This window comes from Rhinolophus hipposideros (genome assembly GCF_964194185.1).
Source record: "Rhinolophus hipposideros genome assembly, chromosome: 8".
Lineage (NCBI taxonomy): Eukaryota > Metazoa > Chordata > Mammalia > Chiroptera > Rhinolophidae > Rhinolophus > Rhinolophus hipposideros.
This window is the reverse complement of record NC_138054.1, coordinates 61,447,790-61,464,674: the sequence shown is the minus strand read 5'-3', so window position 1 is coordinate 61,464,674 and position 16,885 is coordinate 61,447,790. Positions and strand designations below refer to the sequence as shown.

Sequence of the window (16,885 nt, the reverse complement as noted above, 5' to 3'; positions counted from 1 at the left end):
TAGGGCCGTCGCTAACCCATCTATCTTCTCTGTGCAAGGGAGCAAAAGGTGCCCTTCCTTCTCCGTACATACAACTGCTCACCAGGAGCTCGTAGGTGGCAACCAGACCTCAGGCTGCATGTCCCCCCCCCACACACACACACATGCCCTCCTGGCCAGGTGGATTTGTGCAGGGCACCACCTGTACACCCATGAGTGGTAGTCCTGCCACACTGGGGAGTGGCTGGCGCAGTGGCTGGGAGGTCAGCAGGGGTTAGCTCAGGGAGGACGGCCCGGCTAACCATGGGACTTCGTCTTCTCTTGCCTGGATTGTTGCACCAGCCTCTTGACTGTTATCCCTGGTCTCAACATCTCTTCTTCCAATTCACCCTATGCCCTATAGCAAGAGTGATCTTTGTAAAATGCAAATCTTGTGTCATCTACCTGTTTAAGGTTCTCTACAATGTTTCCTAGCCTGGCATGAGGCCCTGCTAGAAACACCCCCAGGGTTCAGTCCTTGGGCCTCGTTCTTTACCCCAGCCAAGAAAAGAGGCTGTTCTTTGCAGTGGTTAAGAGCAGGCGCTTGGAGTCCAAAATTTCCTGAATTTGGGGAAATTACCTTAGCTCTGCCACTTGCTGACGATGATTTGGGAAAGTAGCTTAACCTCTCTCAGTTTCCACTCTACACAACGGTAAGTGCAGCTACTTCCTAGAGTTGTGGAGAGCATTAAATGGGTTAATGCACATAAAGTATTTAAAACAGTACCTGGCACATAATTAAAGCCCTCAATAATCACTAGCTATTATTACTACTATTAGTAACAGGTGAGATGGGGACGCAGGAGGCATGACACTCCAGAGTCACAATATTTTGGAGCTAGTACAACATGCTGTTGGAGCAAAGGGGGTGGGAGAGCCATTAATTTTTACTGAGGAATCAGGAAAGGACATAATCAGCAAGTTCATATTGGAGCTGGACTTTGGAGGATGAATACAAGTTTTTCTAGAAGTCACACAAGGTAGAGAGACAGCATGTGAAAGGTGGTTAATGTACAAAAGTGCATTTGCGAACATCAACCCTATACATTTACTTTCCCCTTAGAAATCATATTTTGTTAGCCTCTCGCCTCTAAGGTAGTGAGGTTTACTGACCAGGGACAGGAGAGAATGAGGACGTGATCAGGGTACCAGAGGCTGTCACTGCCCCACGCAGGTCCCCTAGGCAATCACCTGTTCTGTCTGTTGGCGATTTCCTGAAGAAAAATGGTGGGCCCACTACGCAGAAGAGGCAGGAAGTGCTGGGACGTTCAGGTTCTGGGAGCAGCCTCCAACCAGTTATAAACAAGATGTTGGATCAGCACCCTCAGTTCCTTGCCCATCAAGTGGGATGACTCAGGCTTGTTCTAAACCATCTCCAGAGGTTCTAGGGGATTCAGCCCTAGTTGCCCCGAGTTCACCTGCTCATTACATCCTGAATAGCTGCCTTGCCTTCCCTGTCTCAATCCCCCACTCTCCTGCTGGTGTTTTCTGGGATTGCCTCCCAAATAAACTACTGTACTCTCATCTGGTTTCATGTACTGTTTCGGGGAAACCAAACTCAGAGAGTCTTATAAGACTTGAAGATCTCATGTCCGAGTGAAATTTTGCTACAACTTGCTTTGTGACCACCCCCCCATACCTGTTTCGTCATCCTTAATAAAGTCCCCGGAGGCCTCCAATGCTGACATTGGGTGCTTCTGACTCATTTCCACATCTGTCTCCTTGGGCCAGGGGTGGGTGGTAGTGGAGGATAAGCCATATGCCACGGGCCAGCACATTTGAGTGCAAATAGCACAGATAGAAAACCACTGAAAAGTAGTTTTCAGAGAATTGAAATGGGTTTGCCATGAGCAGTAAGAACATTAAGAAGTAGCTTTGGACTGTGAAAGGACGATGTTGAAAAACAAATAGTGCTTTTAAAAATACCATGAAGAAATGTTTTCAAGAGTGATTTGCAATTGAGCTGGGACCACAAAAGCACTCAATTTAATATGTGAGACCTGTAACTATGTCCCTGGGTGTGAAAGTTCACATCAGTTAGGAGGCAGTGGAAACAGCTTAGAAGCCCGGGCGAAACGGTGTCAGTTTTCCATTAACCTAGAACTAGTGTCTCTCTATACTTCCAGGCCTAAGTAAGATTACTGTAATTTCTTCTTTTCTCCAGGGTGAAAAGTTGGGAGCACTTTAAAGGTTATATATAAATATAAATCCTAGAGACTTAAATTGAGCTAGTTATAGCTTACTTTCATATTTCAAAATCAAATCTCAGCTTAGCCCGGACTCACAAAGTAGAAATGTCAGATTTTTTTTTTTTTTTTACTGTGATCTTACAGAAAATCTACAACTTTCACTTAAATAAGAAAAATAAAACACCATCATACTTTATCCCCTGAATAGAATACAAAAGCCTTGGTCCATCTCTCAGTATGGTTTGTATGTACATTTTAGAATTATATACATTCAGAATGGGAAGAAACCTTAGGAGTCAGCTAGTTCTCCTTCTTCTCCTCTTTAGTCCAGGTAAGAATTTCTCTGAACAGCTTTTGTGACAGGTAAGGTTAGCCAGCCTCTGCTTGTATACCTCCAATGACAGGGAACTTACTACCTGTTGAGACACAGCACCTACCATTGGACTACATTGATGATTAGAGAATTCTTTCTTTTATTGCCTAAACTCTGAATCCATACATTTCCAAACATACAAACAAACCAAACAATGTGAAAATAACTCAAATGAATCATCTACTCCAAAGTTACATCCCCATTCTTTGTGATTTATTCTTAAAGGATAATTCACAAAACTGGGAACTCCCTGTAAAAATGCAGATTTATCTGGAATGAGAAGCACACGAAGACTAATGAAACTGATGCTTTTAAAAATGCTCACACTTATTTTATGAAGAGTGTTTCCACGTCAATTATCTCATTTAGTTCTCAATACCACTCTAGGATGTTGAACGCTTTACAAATGAAGGAACAAACTCAGAGAGGTGAAATGATGTGTCACTCAGTAGTGGAGATGGTCTTTGCACCCAGAATTCTGACTCCACTTTCAGGCCTCTCCCCTGCACATTACTCATGCATATGCAGCATTGTTTTGGTGAATGCTACTAGTTTTCAGGCACATGGAATAAACGTGCAAAAAACGTACAGGCCAAGCAAAGGCCAATCTAATAAATAAAGGCAGGCAAGTAAGCAAATTATTGCAGCACATTGCTATCAGGACTGGAATTAGAAGTAGGAAGAAAATACTTTGGGAACACAGAGAAAGGAGCAACAAATTACCTGGTAGAGTTGGAGAGGGCTTCACAGAAACGACGTTTAACTTGAATTTTGAAGGGTGGGTCTAGATTTCTTGGTGGAAAAATGGAATGAATTATTTTCCAGACAGAAGAAACAGCACAAAGCAAGACAAGTAAAAGGACATGGCCTGTCTGGGGTAGAGTAAGATATTTGGTGTGGCTGAAACAGGTGTGTAGAAGTATAAAGCAGATCAGCTTGGAGAAGGTAGATATAACCCTAAGGACAAGCAATGCTACTAGGAAGTGGGTGCCATGGAGTAGCCAAGAATGGGACAGGGTTGGGGACAGTGAGTAAGGGGAATGCATATATCCAGGTAGCATCTTACTGTTGGTCTTAGAAAGGTCGTTATGGCAACATAAAGAGAATAAGGGGTCAAGGATGCTAAAGGATGGCTATTTACCAGGTTGTTGCAGAATCACCAGAAAGAAATAAGGAAGAGTCCATCAACAGATGAATGGATTAACAAAATGTACACACACACACTGGGATACTGTTCAGCTGTAGAAAGGTATGAAATATTGATGTATGCTACAACACGGATGGACCTGGAAATATTATGCTTAGTAATATAAGCCAGACATAGAAGGGCAAATATTTATGATTCCACTTATATGAGGTACCTAGAATAGGCAAATTCACAGAGACACAAAATAGAATAGAGGTTACAGGGTGGGAGTGGCGGGAAAGGGGACATGTTGTTTAATGGATACAGAGTTTATGTTGGGGATGGATGATGAAAAGTTTTGGGATAGTAGTGAAAAGTTTGTGGATAGTAGTGATGGGTACACAGCATTGTGAGTGTATTTAATGCCACTGAATTGTACACTTCCAAATGGTTAAAATTATATTGTTCTATATATTCTATCACAATAAAAAATAGGAAGGGTGGATGGATGGATATATGTTAAAGCAAATAAGGTAAAATGATGGGTTCAGAGTTGAGCACATTGACTTTGAGGTACCTGTGAGATATCCCACTGGAATTGCCCAATAGTCTTGTGTGTCTGTGGGTCTGGAGCTTGGTGAAGCGGTCAGCACTGTAAAACCTCCTCACAAGTCCTGCTTGTGACAAATACAACCTACCTCACAGAACTAGTATGTTTTTGTGTTGGGCCGTGTTGCCCCGGTGGTGTAAGTAATTTTGGGATAGTGAGTTACTTGAGACTTTATTTTGTGGGGAAGCAGGGAAACAGAGAGGATGAAGCCTCTCTTTGTCCAGGCAGTCTTCTGCAAACTGGTTTGCATGACATATGCTGTAACACAACTTAGAGGGGGTGGTGAGCACAGGAAGGACTTGACGAGCTGTTGGCACTTAAACTGTCAGCCCCCTCGGGGACAGCCTCTGCTGCAGTCACTGCTGCAGTCACCTCGCCTGAGCTCCCACCCCTCCAAGGGCAGCCCATATCTAATGACTAGTAAATATAAAGGCATGGCCCCCCCAGCCTAATGTGAGACAACTCTGATGGGCCATTTTAGCTCCAGAGGCCTCTGTGGGGTTGCCTAAGACTGCGGTCATGCCTGCATCACAGCTCAACTTCTCACTCCATCCAATTCCGTGTCCTTCCTTCCACAGGACCCAGGCGCTCCTTAATAAACATCCTGCACAATTCACTCCGGTCCAGTCAGAATCCAACCTGTGAGAGGGGTCTAAATGGCTAACCAAGCTCCTGTGACTTCAGTATCATCCCAAACCGTGCTGATTAGATCTCTGAAGACAGGCCCTAACTGAATCACAAACCTCTACATTCACACGTGTACTGGTGAGTAGCTAATGGCTATTTTCCGTTTTACAAAATAGTGTTAACAGGCTTCCATTAATTCAGTTGGACAAGTAACAAAAAGACTATCATGTGTTCAGCAAATAATTCCATCCTAGCTGCCCCAAAGACCCCGATAGCAAAAGCCATTAAAGCCTTGTGTGTTTTATTTTCTCTCTGCTGCAACCCTGAAGTGTTTGCTGACATCTGAAGTCTGGTAATAATCATTGTCCCCCAGCCGTGTTTCTGAACCTGCAGGCAAATTCATGGCTGTGCCATTTTCTGAGTCAGGTGTTGTAATCAGCTAATCCGTTCAAAACAGCCTTGCTTCTGGATAGAAAGGGAAGAGAAAATAAACCTCTTTCAACTTCAGGGTCACAAAAATTATGCTAGAAAAAGTCCCCGATGGAAACACTGGATGGTCACAGGAGACAGGTTGCACTAGTAAAAATAAGTATATCTGAGCTTTCTATCCATTGGTGTGAATCAAATGAACCAAGATTGGGGACAAAAAATTGCTCATTCAAAAACTTTCATAGGGATATGTTGGTTGTTTTGTTTTGCTTTGGTTTATTTGTGTTTGTCTTTGTATACTTCCTTCACAAAAAACTTAAAAGCCCAGTAACTTAAGCAAAATACATCTTGCATTGTTCTCGAATTAATCTCAACACACAGATTGCTTAACAAGGACAGAGATGCATAAACCTTGATAAAAACTAAGGATTTCGAGTGGATTCATTGTTTAAAATGGTAGCTGCCTGATGAACAACAGCTAACGCTTACTGAGCACTATGTGCCCCGACTATGCCAAGTTTACATGTATTATCTTGTTTACATGCTCCCAACCCACCCGAGGGAGGGAAGACCTCCATGCACAATGTGAACGATGCCTCCCGCAGCTGTGCTACTTGGCACTCTCGGAGATAGGTGTTATTTTATTTTTTTCAGATGAGGAAAGGGAAGCACAGAATGACTCAGCACCTTGCTACCAACTCAACGCAGTTGGTGCACGATACTGACAGGACTCAAACCAGGCTGATTTGACTCAGCCGGGGCTCTTTCTACACTGCAGTGTGCCTTCTCTGCTATAAATTGCAAGATTTAGTTATGGCAGGACAGATAATCTCATTACCATGACTTCCTCTCTCTTGGTTCTGGCTCTTCCCTTTGTCTACACTATCCTGCACATCTCTGCCTACTGAAACCCCATGCATCGTGTAAAGCCCAGCTCAAATGTTTGTAAACATTTCCTGGACCTATCTTTCCTCTAACAGCATCAAACATGTTCTCCTTTTGTCCCCACAGTAGTCGTACCTGGGTATTTTCTGTTTTTCCAAAATAGAATCGTAACACCATTCAAAAGTGTTTAATGAATGCAACTCCAGGACTCCGATCATTAAGTGGAAGGCATGTTTCTCTTGTTCCTTGAGACAGGAAAGGAGAATTTTCTCCTGCCTCTTTACCTGCCAACCCCCACTGTTTTTTTTTTTTTCCTATTTCAGATTGAACTTAAACATCACATCGCTATTTTTAAAATTCATTCATTTCTGACAATACCTAACTTGAAGTTCAACACAAGTTATCTCAAAAATCACTTACATCAGAGGGTAAGAGGGGAGGGGGTGGGAGATGAGGGTAAAGGGGATCAAATATATGGTGATGGAAGGAGAACTGACTCTGGGTGGTGAACACACAATGGGATTTATAGATGATGTAACACAGAATTGGACACCTGAAATCTATGTAACTTCACTAACAATTGTCACCCCAATAAACTTTAATTAAAAAAAAAAATCACTTATGTGGTGTGGACAATCCTGCGGAAAGATTTCCAAATGGGAGCTTGATGGTGTGTTGCTGAAAATAAAAAAGATACTCTGATTTTTACACTTCCTTTCCCTCCCCCATATTCACATTTGGTTTAAAAATCAATAGTAAAGAATCGCAAGTTATGTAATGCATACTATTGCCAAGTACCACCAACAGTACCTTCATGGTAATTAGTTACATCTGGCAAGATGTCAGGTCTCACTGGACACATTTTCTCTTCATCTCTTATAAACATTAGGAATTTAAGAAAGGCTACATCCTTTATAATCACAAATAACTTAATAAGCTAGAATATTATCCCATGTTTCCAGTTTGCCATTTTACTGGCTGACAAATTCTATAAAAGAGAAGGGAATAAACAAACTTGCATTACATACAAGATGTTGCCTATGCAAATGCCAGAGAGGGAAGCAAATGAACAGCCGGAACATATGGTTGTTGAGCTGACAGCATAAAGAAACTAGTTCTGCATGAACAACAAGGAACATCTTGAAATGTACAAGACATATGTGTTTTAGGAAGAAGACTGAAGTGTTTCATAATAAAAACAGGACAAAGTCAACCATGAGTGCTGAATAAAGTTTTAATTAAAAATGAGTTTTTAGCCTTCAATGCGAATATACAAGATGCTTCACAGATGGATCTTATATTTAAGCCTTATCCAAACCAAAAAGTGAGAGAGACAAATAAAGCTTCTGAAAATGGCATAGAGGCTAAAATGTATGTAAACAATAGAGAGTACTTGTGCAAACAAACAAGGAAGAAAGAACAACCCTTCTGGCATCTCATTTTCTGCTTGCACATTGCATAAACAGATTTCATAACCTACCTTTCCTGTAAACACCTTTCTCCTCAGTTTAAATACATAACAGACATACACATTTAGGAAACAACTTAAACGTCCAACCACAGAGAAATGGTTAAATTACTTCATCATATATTGACGCAACATTGGATAACCATTAAAAAATCCATTTATGCATTTTAGAAAAATGAAATGTGTACATATTAGCATTATAGTAAGATACAAAATTTAAAAAAAACTAACTTTGTAGAAATGCATACAATATAACAAAATATACAAAAATGTTACCAAGTTATCCAGTTTTTACTTTCATATGAGTACTTCCATAAATCTTCCAATTTTTATGCACTATTTATTAACGTTTGAAAAGTCCAGTTAGAGATGAAATATTTACCAAGAAAATTCGATATAAAATAAAAATGATTTTATCAGAACATGTTTTTATATTAATCTTTGATGTCTGAGTCATGGCGGTCCTTATCTATATGGTTTCATTCTCGGCCTAAGGCAGGAAGGAATTATCTCTCAAATTCACAGACGAAGAGGAACGGGAATGAAACACAGGCATGCAGAAGTCGAAGATGTGGCCATTACGCTCTTTGTGTACACAGAACCAACAGCTATACTTTTCTATTTTTTTACTTGCGGGAAAAAAAAGTCTAACCAAATATAAAAGATGATCTAAATCTCTTTCTAATGCATTTAAACAGCATGAGTTTAATCTGGAAAATCTCCGGCAATGACTTTAGTGTTTGAAAGTTATCTTAAGGCCAGGAAATACTCTCGTCTGTTACAAAATACTTATTTTTTAAAGTTCAGCTGAGATTTGAGTTTTATGTGAGATCTTTAAGATGGATAAAACATACATTCTGAAACAGGTTTTCGTACTAGGTTTTCTGAAGGTTTCATTTTATTTAGAAGCCATATTTATTGTCAGTATTCACTGATATTCTCCCTGCATGAAATTAGCCCCAAGCAAGTGCTGCCTTCACACACACAATAGCGTTTATTTCCACACCTTTATGCCACTGCCCAATTTTTTCCCACTTATACTACTTTACGCCTTTCTTATCTATTCCAGTCCAACCCATTCTTCAGATTGAAGTCATGTCATGTATTCATGAAGCCTTTAGTTCTCTAAATGGCTTTAGTTCTCTCCATCTTTTGAACTCTTATTACGCATTGATCTTCAGCAATTATGAATCCCTCTGTGGTCTTTTCAAGTATTTGTGTTATGTGCTTAACTAGACTGAAAATTCAGCGAGAACATTTAAGAATTATTTTTTATGTCATCTATAGTGTTCAATTTGCAAGCATTCGATAAGTATGCTGAAAGATGAGAAATGGCTGGAGAAACAGACTATAAAACCCTTACCCTTGGTCTTAATATGACCTTTGGGATATCAGATGTATCTGTTTAATTACACCATGAGAATGAAATGGCATTATTTGAGTACCTATAGATTTTTTTGGTATGAGGAAACAATTCAAATTCTAGAGCAAGACATACGAAGAAGGGCTTTCTGTTGAAATGCGATCTCAATACACATTTCACCCTCATCTTGAGCCCTAATTTCACCATATACACTTGTACTCTAACCATTACAAACTTCTTGCAGTTCCTTCAATATGCTGTGCTTTCTTCATGTCCGTGCAAGCTCTGAGGCCGCCTCTCTTCTTCTGACAAAATCAACCCTGTAGATCAAGATGAAAGGCTGATTCCTTTGCGATATCTTCCTTCACTCATTAAGTGATTGCTTCCTCTTTCATATTCCTGAAGTCCCATCCAAACCACTCCTTCATACATTTACTTATATTGTAAATATCCACAATACACTTAACATTTTATAATGTGTTTGTGAAAGGTCAGGATATATCTTCTTGTTTTATATTTGCCCAATGCCACTCACAATATCTAGTCCATAGTAGGAACTTAGTGTTTGCTTAATAAATACATAAATGAATGACCTTGCTGTTAGGATGAAGGGGGAAAAAGCCTGGCATTTAAATGTTAGCTATGGATAACCCAAAGGGTACATAATTCACATGGAAATCAAGAGTTATCCATTATCCTTCTTGAAGCTCAAGGTTATTTGTGTGTGTGTGTGTGTGTGTGTGTGTGTGTGTACCTAAAAAAACAACAACACACACACAAAATATCCGGATGATGAAGTAGTTAACAAAATACAAATGTTTTAAAAGAAGGAGAAATTTAAATCAGCAAAAAAGGTCCTACATGCTCCTATTACAGAGGAAGACATGAATAGGTGTTAGACGTCGGGATCTCCAACCAGAACAACCATCATAATCACCTAGACACACTTTCAAAAACAAAGTTAAATTTGCTGCATCAGGAGCTTCAGAGGTTGAGATGAAACTATCTTTAACAGGCTTCCTGAGTGATTCTCATCCGCGAGATTTGAAACCACTGAACTGGAAAATGCTACCGTGTTTCCCCGAAAATAAGACCTAGATGGACCATCAGCTCTAATGCGTCTTTTGGAGCAAAAATTAATACAAGACTGGGTCTTAAATTATATAACACCCGGTCTTATATTATAGTAAAATAAGACCGGGTCTTACATTAATTTTTGCTCCAAAAGACACATTAGAGCTGATGGTCCAGCTAGGTCTTATTTTCAGGGAAACATGGTATGTTGTCATGCATATGCCACTAATAAGATGGGTATTAGGTATGACTCTGATATTCTACTTCTGAATCCTAAACCTAAGGAAAAATTGCTAAATTATGACAACTCCCAATAATTTGTGGTAACTAGATCATTGAATTCTTTAAATCTCACAGAAGTCTTCAATGCTAAATCTTTCTGTAGAGCTGCTAACAAGTCACAAGTTGGTTAAATTTCCTTTGCTGTTTAATGGAGTGGAGGTGTATTAAAGAGTAGGTGAACTGGCCAGCAGGTAGGACAGAGAAAGGAACAGAAAAAGCAAATGTTTGGAGCTATTCACAAACACACAAAAAATTTGAATGGAAAACAAGCCTCCTTCAAATATAGAAGCAAATCAATCATTCAGAATCAAGTATCATCTCTTAAAATCCAATACCTAAGGAAAACCAAATAATAGTAAGAAAAAGTTCCATAGGATATTTATGACAAAATACTAACACCTGGGTTTAAGTCCTATTTCAGCCATTTACACTTCCACTATGTGACTTGCAAGAGACACTTAACCCAAATTTGCATTTTCTCATTTGTAAAAACGCAGATTATAATCCTTCCCTACCTAATTCACAAATGTGTTGTGGAGAGATACAATAAAATAACTTACGTAAAAATGCTTGACAATGGTTAACGGGCTACATAAAATACAAGCTACTATTTATCATAAATGTTTAGTGGAAATAGTTTTCTAAGGCTTTAAATGTTTACTAGACAAAAAATTACTGGAGTCAAATGTTCTGTTTTGTCCATTTTCCCAACATAAACACTTGAAAATGCTTCCTAATTCAAAAGCTGGCATTTTTTCTCTCATTTGGCAAAAACAATTCCACTCCCCCTTCAGTTTCCAGTGGAACTGAAATGAGTTTGAGTGTTTTTGCTTAAGATTATCAACAAAAACCTCTCTAAATTATGCAGTTTCTATGCCAAAACACATTCTTTATGCAGCACAGTTGTAGAAATATTATCATATGTGAACAATTGCTGGGCCACAAAGGAGAATCAGGATAGCATATTTTTTCTATCCTTTATGAAAATGCAAAATGTTTTTAACATGTTCTTGTTGAGTAGAGTAGTAGATTCCTCTCCAATATAACTTTTTTTTAAACAATAGAATATTAAAAAATGGGGGCAGGGAGGCAATTGTTTCAGAAAACATCCACATTTCAGATGAGTAACAGATAATCAGTCTACACCACCACCACCACCACCACCACCACCATCATTGTAAATAAAATCATTATAGAGCCCTCACCATGTGCTTGGCATTGTCTTAAGAACTTTATATTTGTTAACTGATTTAATCTTCATAATGACCCTATGGGATTGGTAATATTATTTTCATTTCACAGACGTAAAAATTGAGACACAAAGAAATCAGGTAATTTGTCTAAGGTCACACGGTTATTAAGTGGGTAAAGTGGGATTTGAATCTAGCAGCGTGACTCCAGAGGCCATGTATTTAACCACTAGGCTACTTTTCTGGGAAGTGAATACTTTACATACAGTAAGATGCAGTAGATAAAATATAATACCCATTGGCCAGCAATTTCCAAAAATATATAAATATACTGTAATTTTTTAATATCTTTTTACTTATTTTGTTTATATCTTCGGTTGAGATCTCTAAAGAAAAATTCTGCCATTTAAAAATCTTTAAACTTTTGAAGAAATACCTGGTAAGCCTGAAGTACGTCGACCTAAAAAAGGTATGTATATATGATGCCTATATAGTCATGTGGCCCTTAAATGATGTTTGCATCAAATTCAAACTGAATATACAATGGTGGTCCCATAACATTACAATGGAGCTGAAAAATTCCTGTCGCCTAGTACACTGTAGCCATCATCAAGACACACATTACTCATGTGTTTGTGGGAATGAGGGTCTAAACAACCTACTGTGCCCCACTCATATAAAAGTATAGGAAATACAATTATGTATGCTTTGTAACACTGGTTATGACAATAAATGAGTATGATATTTACTCTACCGTACTTGTTATCATTATTTTAGAGTGGACTCTTTCTACTTATTAAAAAACAGTTTGCTGTAAGAGCATGCTGTGCTATACCAGCAGCGGCCTCACCCATCTCGTGTTTACCATGTCTCCTGACTGCATCGTTTTGTGCTGTATTGAGTATCATGTTGTTTTGCACAATAATGTGCTGTACAGGCTCGTAACCTGGGAGCAACAGGCTGTACCATACAGTCCAGCTGGGCACTAGGCGGTACCAGCTAGGTGTGTAAGTGCTCTCTGTCATGTCCCCCAAGGACGAAATCGCCTAATGATGAATTTCTTAGACTACATCCCCACCATTAAGCGGCACATAACTATACGTAAGTATACCTCTGGGACTAGTGTAAAACAGTATAATCTTCTGAAAAAGGTGATTGCTCAATCACATTCATTACAAATTCTTAAGGGCTATAGAGATGTTCCTTTGGCTGACATGCCCTAGGGTTACTTCTATTGAATTAGGGTGATTTTCTCTAACTTCTACCTTTAACATCTCCAAATCAAAAGAATATGGTTAATTTGTAAAACGTAACTATACACAGTTCAAAATAAACAAAGGACAAAATAAACTTCTTAGATCAAAGCTGGTTTAGTAGGACATACCCACAATTAAATTTATTTTTAAAATAATACCTTAGCAAATTAGAGAAATCACATATAAAGTTGAAATGGATAATATTCTCAGAGACTGAAGTCATGTATTTAGTTTCACTTGTAAAATCTACATAAAATATCTACCAAAGTGCACAGGTATACAAGGTTAACAGCATTTAAAAAACCAGAAATAATGATGATAGGCAGCTGTTTATTATGCCGGGGTGGATTTACGCACAAAACGATTAAACTAATGACAGGGAAAGGTCACTATATCACTTTTAAGGTATACTATTTGTCAGGTACACTGCTAGTCACTTTGAATCATTTACCTAATATATTTTTCATAGTAACAATCCTAGATAGGTATCATTCCCACTTTATGAATAATAAAATTAAGGTTCAGTATCTCCAAATAGCCCCACAGTACAGAATTCAATCCCAGGTATATGTGGCTCTTTCCATAATTCTGCAAAACCTACATATATTAAATAACTAGTAAATTTAAGAGACACGCCAAAATACCTGCATAACTTGGTGTCATGTCTTAAAATAATTTTGAATATTTTTTACATGTACTATTTTCCTCCAATCAGACCCTCAAAATCTTTCAGAATACTCTGTATTGACTTAGAATTTCAGTTACTACAGTTACTCTTTATTGAGCACAATGCACCGTAAGAGGTGCTCCCCATGCATACACTCTTTAAATGATCACAACAACACTATGAAAATATCTTCCATTTTACAAGTGAGAAAACAAGTTCAAAAAGGTTAAGTAACACAGAGGTGACAAATTCAAAGATAGAAACCCAAGGTCTGTACAACTCTAGAACCAACAGTATTGCTATTATTCCAGATGGAATTAATTTTTTTTCAAACTGCAAATTCCTTTTTTCCCAGGTCAATTCCAAAAAGCAAATATGATAGTGCCTAATATATGCCAAGGAATGTCCACATTTATTTGACTATTTAGTCCTAATACTTCTCTGAGGAATGGAGGGCAATGTTTGTTAATATCCAATTGCACAGGTAGAAATAATGAGGTTCAGAAAAGTTGTGAAGTGCCTTTTCTATGATGCATTTTGCTGTCAATCCACTAGAAATAGAACTTTCTGAAAACGACAAAATTATATAAATATATATATATATGTATATACATATATACAGTTTTCAATACTTTGCATATATCACTAATTTTACTCAAAACCAAACACAAAACAAAAACTTCACTGAAAATGAGTTTCATTGATGAAAGGAGGGCTCTAACAGGATACAATTATTCTCAACTCTATTACATATGTTCAAAGACATTAAAGGTTTTCTCTCATCTCATTTTTGAATTATATTATAAACTCAGGAAGCTAAACTTCTTCAAATTTTTATGCAACAGAAATGTAGTGATGCTTGGGACTTTTGACTTTAAGTCTTTTCCTGACATTAGTATAGCCACTTATGCTCTCTTTTGTTTACTATTTATGTGGAATAGTGTTTTGCCATTCCTTTATTCCGCCCCCCCCCACTCTGGTTCACGTCATTGTTTCTCAGTCCAGTTGTGTAGGACACAGTTCCCTGGCCCACGCTGGTGTTATGAGCCTTCTGCTCCACCCTCCCCCCCGCACCCGGCTGAGGCAGTAGGTCACCGGTCGGTCGGCAGCTCACAGCAGCACAGGGCAGCTCTCCTCAGCTGCTGGCTACTCACGCTGTCCGCTCATGGCTGCACACAGTTAGCCCATGACAGCACACAGCAGCACGCAGCAGCCCACGGCAGCTCACGCCAACCTCCGGCTGCTCACAGCAGCCCAGCTCCAGGGAGAGCTGTTGTTTACAATCTTAGCTATAGAGGGTGCAGCTCACTGGCCCATGTAGGAATCGAACCGGTGACCTCAGCATTACAAGCACAGCACTCCAACCCCCTGAGCCACCAGACCGGCCCCATTCCTTCATTTTTAGCTTGTGTGTCCTTAAATATAAAGTGATTCTCTTGTAGATAGCATATATAGTTGGGTCTTGTTTTATTATCCCTTCAGTCTCTCTTTGTCTTTTGATTGCATTTAATCCATTTCAGTTTAAGGTAATTATTGATAGAAAAGGGCATTTTATGTTGTTTTTTGTTGTAGCTTTTTTTTATTCTTGTCTTGCTGTCCTCCGTTATTTTTTCATAGTGATATTCTTTTATTCATTTTTCTTTTTGTGTACCTTCTGTATGCATTTTTTTGTGTGTGTGGTTACCATGTGGCTTGTTAAAAAGTCCACCCAAAGTGATCTACAGATCACCATATCCACAAATTCATTGCTATCCCCATCACAAACCCAACGGCATTTTTGCAGAAATAAAACAAAACAAAAAAAATCACAAGACTCATATGGAACCACAAAAGACCAAGTATAGCCAAAGTGATCTTAAGAAAGAGGAACAAAGCTGGAGACATCATACTTCCTGATTTTGAACTCAATTACAAAGCCATAATAATAAAAGTTATGGTAACGACAAACATATAGCAATTGAACAGAATAGAGAGCCCAGAAATAAAGCAACATATACAGTCCCCACATAATGGGGAAAGGATAGTTTCTTCAACAAACGGTGTAGGGAGAACTGGATATCCATAGGCAAAAAAAATTAAACTGAACCGCTACCTTACACCTTATACAAAAAATCAACTCAAAGAGGACTAAAGATCTAAACGTGAGACCTGAAACTGTAAGACTCCTAATAGAAAACATAGGGGAAAAGTTTCTTGACATTGCTCTAGGCAACGATTTCTTGGGTAGGCAACAAATGCAAAAAATAAGCAACAAATGCAAAAGTAGACAAGTGGAACCACATCAAAGTAAACAGCTTCTGTGCGGCAAGGGAAACAATCAACAGAATTGAAAGTCAACTAAGGGCATGGGAGAAAATATTTGCTAACCATATATCTGATAAGGGGTTAACATCCCTTCTATTTGCTAATAATAACTCAAGATGAACAAGTCCTAGGGAACTACTGTACAGCATGGTGCCCACAGTTAAACAAACAAAAAGGGACACAAGGAATATATCTATTACCTCGATTGTGGTGACCGCATCACAGGTGTTTACTTATGTCCAAATTCATCAAACTGTACATATTACATATGTACATATTACATATGTACAGTTCTTTGTATATGTTATGACTCAATGAATCTGTTAAAAAAAGGGTAATGATACATGAATGTGTGGTTACTCCATCAAAGGGGGTAACTAGGGCTCAACAGAAAGCATACTGTAAGTTCTTTACCTGGAATGATCCCGTATATGAACTCTGGTTACCACGAAATCTCGGGTGAGTTAAAATCTGCAGTGATATTCCTTTCATAAACTTCCACCAACTTCTACCTTAGTTCATGAGATGACCTCTTTATTCATTTTTAAGGTTTGTATGTTGGAAATCTGCCCCAGGTTTTACCGCATTAATGTGAATTCAATTTGCATTGTAACCCACTGAGGTTCTCTCTATGAAGATACTAGCTCCACCATTTACAAACTTATACAATAATACTGTAATAACTATGTATGGTGCCAGGTGCATACTAGACTTACTGGGGAGATCACTTTGTAAATTATGTAAATGTCTATACTATGCTGTACACCTGACGCTAATATAAAATAATATTGAATGTCAACTGTAATTGAAAAATTAAAAAAGAAACTTATGAACTGTAACAAGCTGTTTTTTAACCACTTATCTAGTTGAGAGGCACAGTTGGGGTTAGATTTAAATCCAAATTTTACCATTTATTGGCTGTGTTTATCACCGGCAAACCACAGCATTTTGATCCCTCATTGCCTAAACAGAGATGGTTTATACTCACAGAGTTGTTGTGAAGATTAAATAAGTTAACGTATGT

At 38.5% G+C, this 16,885-nt stretch overlaps 1 protein-coding gene across 2 annotated transcripts in view; it reads right to left on the bottom strand.

Annotated features, from left to right (window-relative positions):
* Window positions 1-7,484: 7,484 nt before the first annotated feature.
* Window positions 7,485-16,885, bottom strand: part of SPATA6 (spermatogenesis associated 6) — a 72,790-nt gene continuing 63,389 nt past the window's right edge. For both annotated transcript variants that reach the window (XM_081057492.1, XM_081057493.1), the window contains exon 8: window positions 7,485-9,408. In XM_081057492.1, coding sequence (XP_080913618.1) covers window positions 9,357-9,408 — 52 coding nt within the window. In that variant the 3' untranslated portion in view covers window positions 7,485-9,356. The remainder of the gene's footprint in view (window positions 9,409-16,885) is intronic.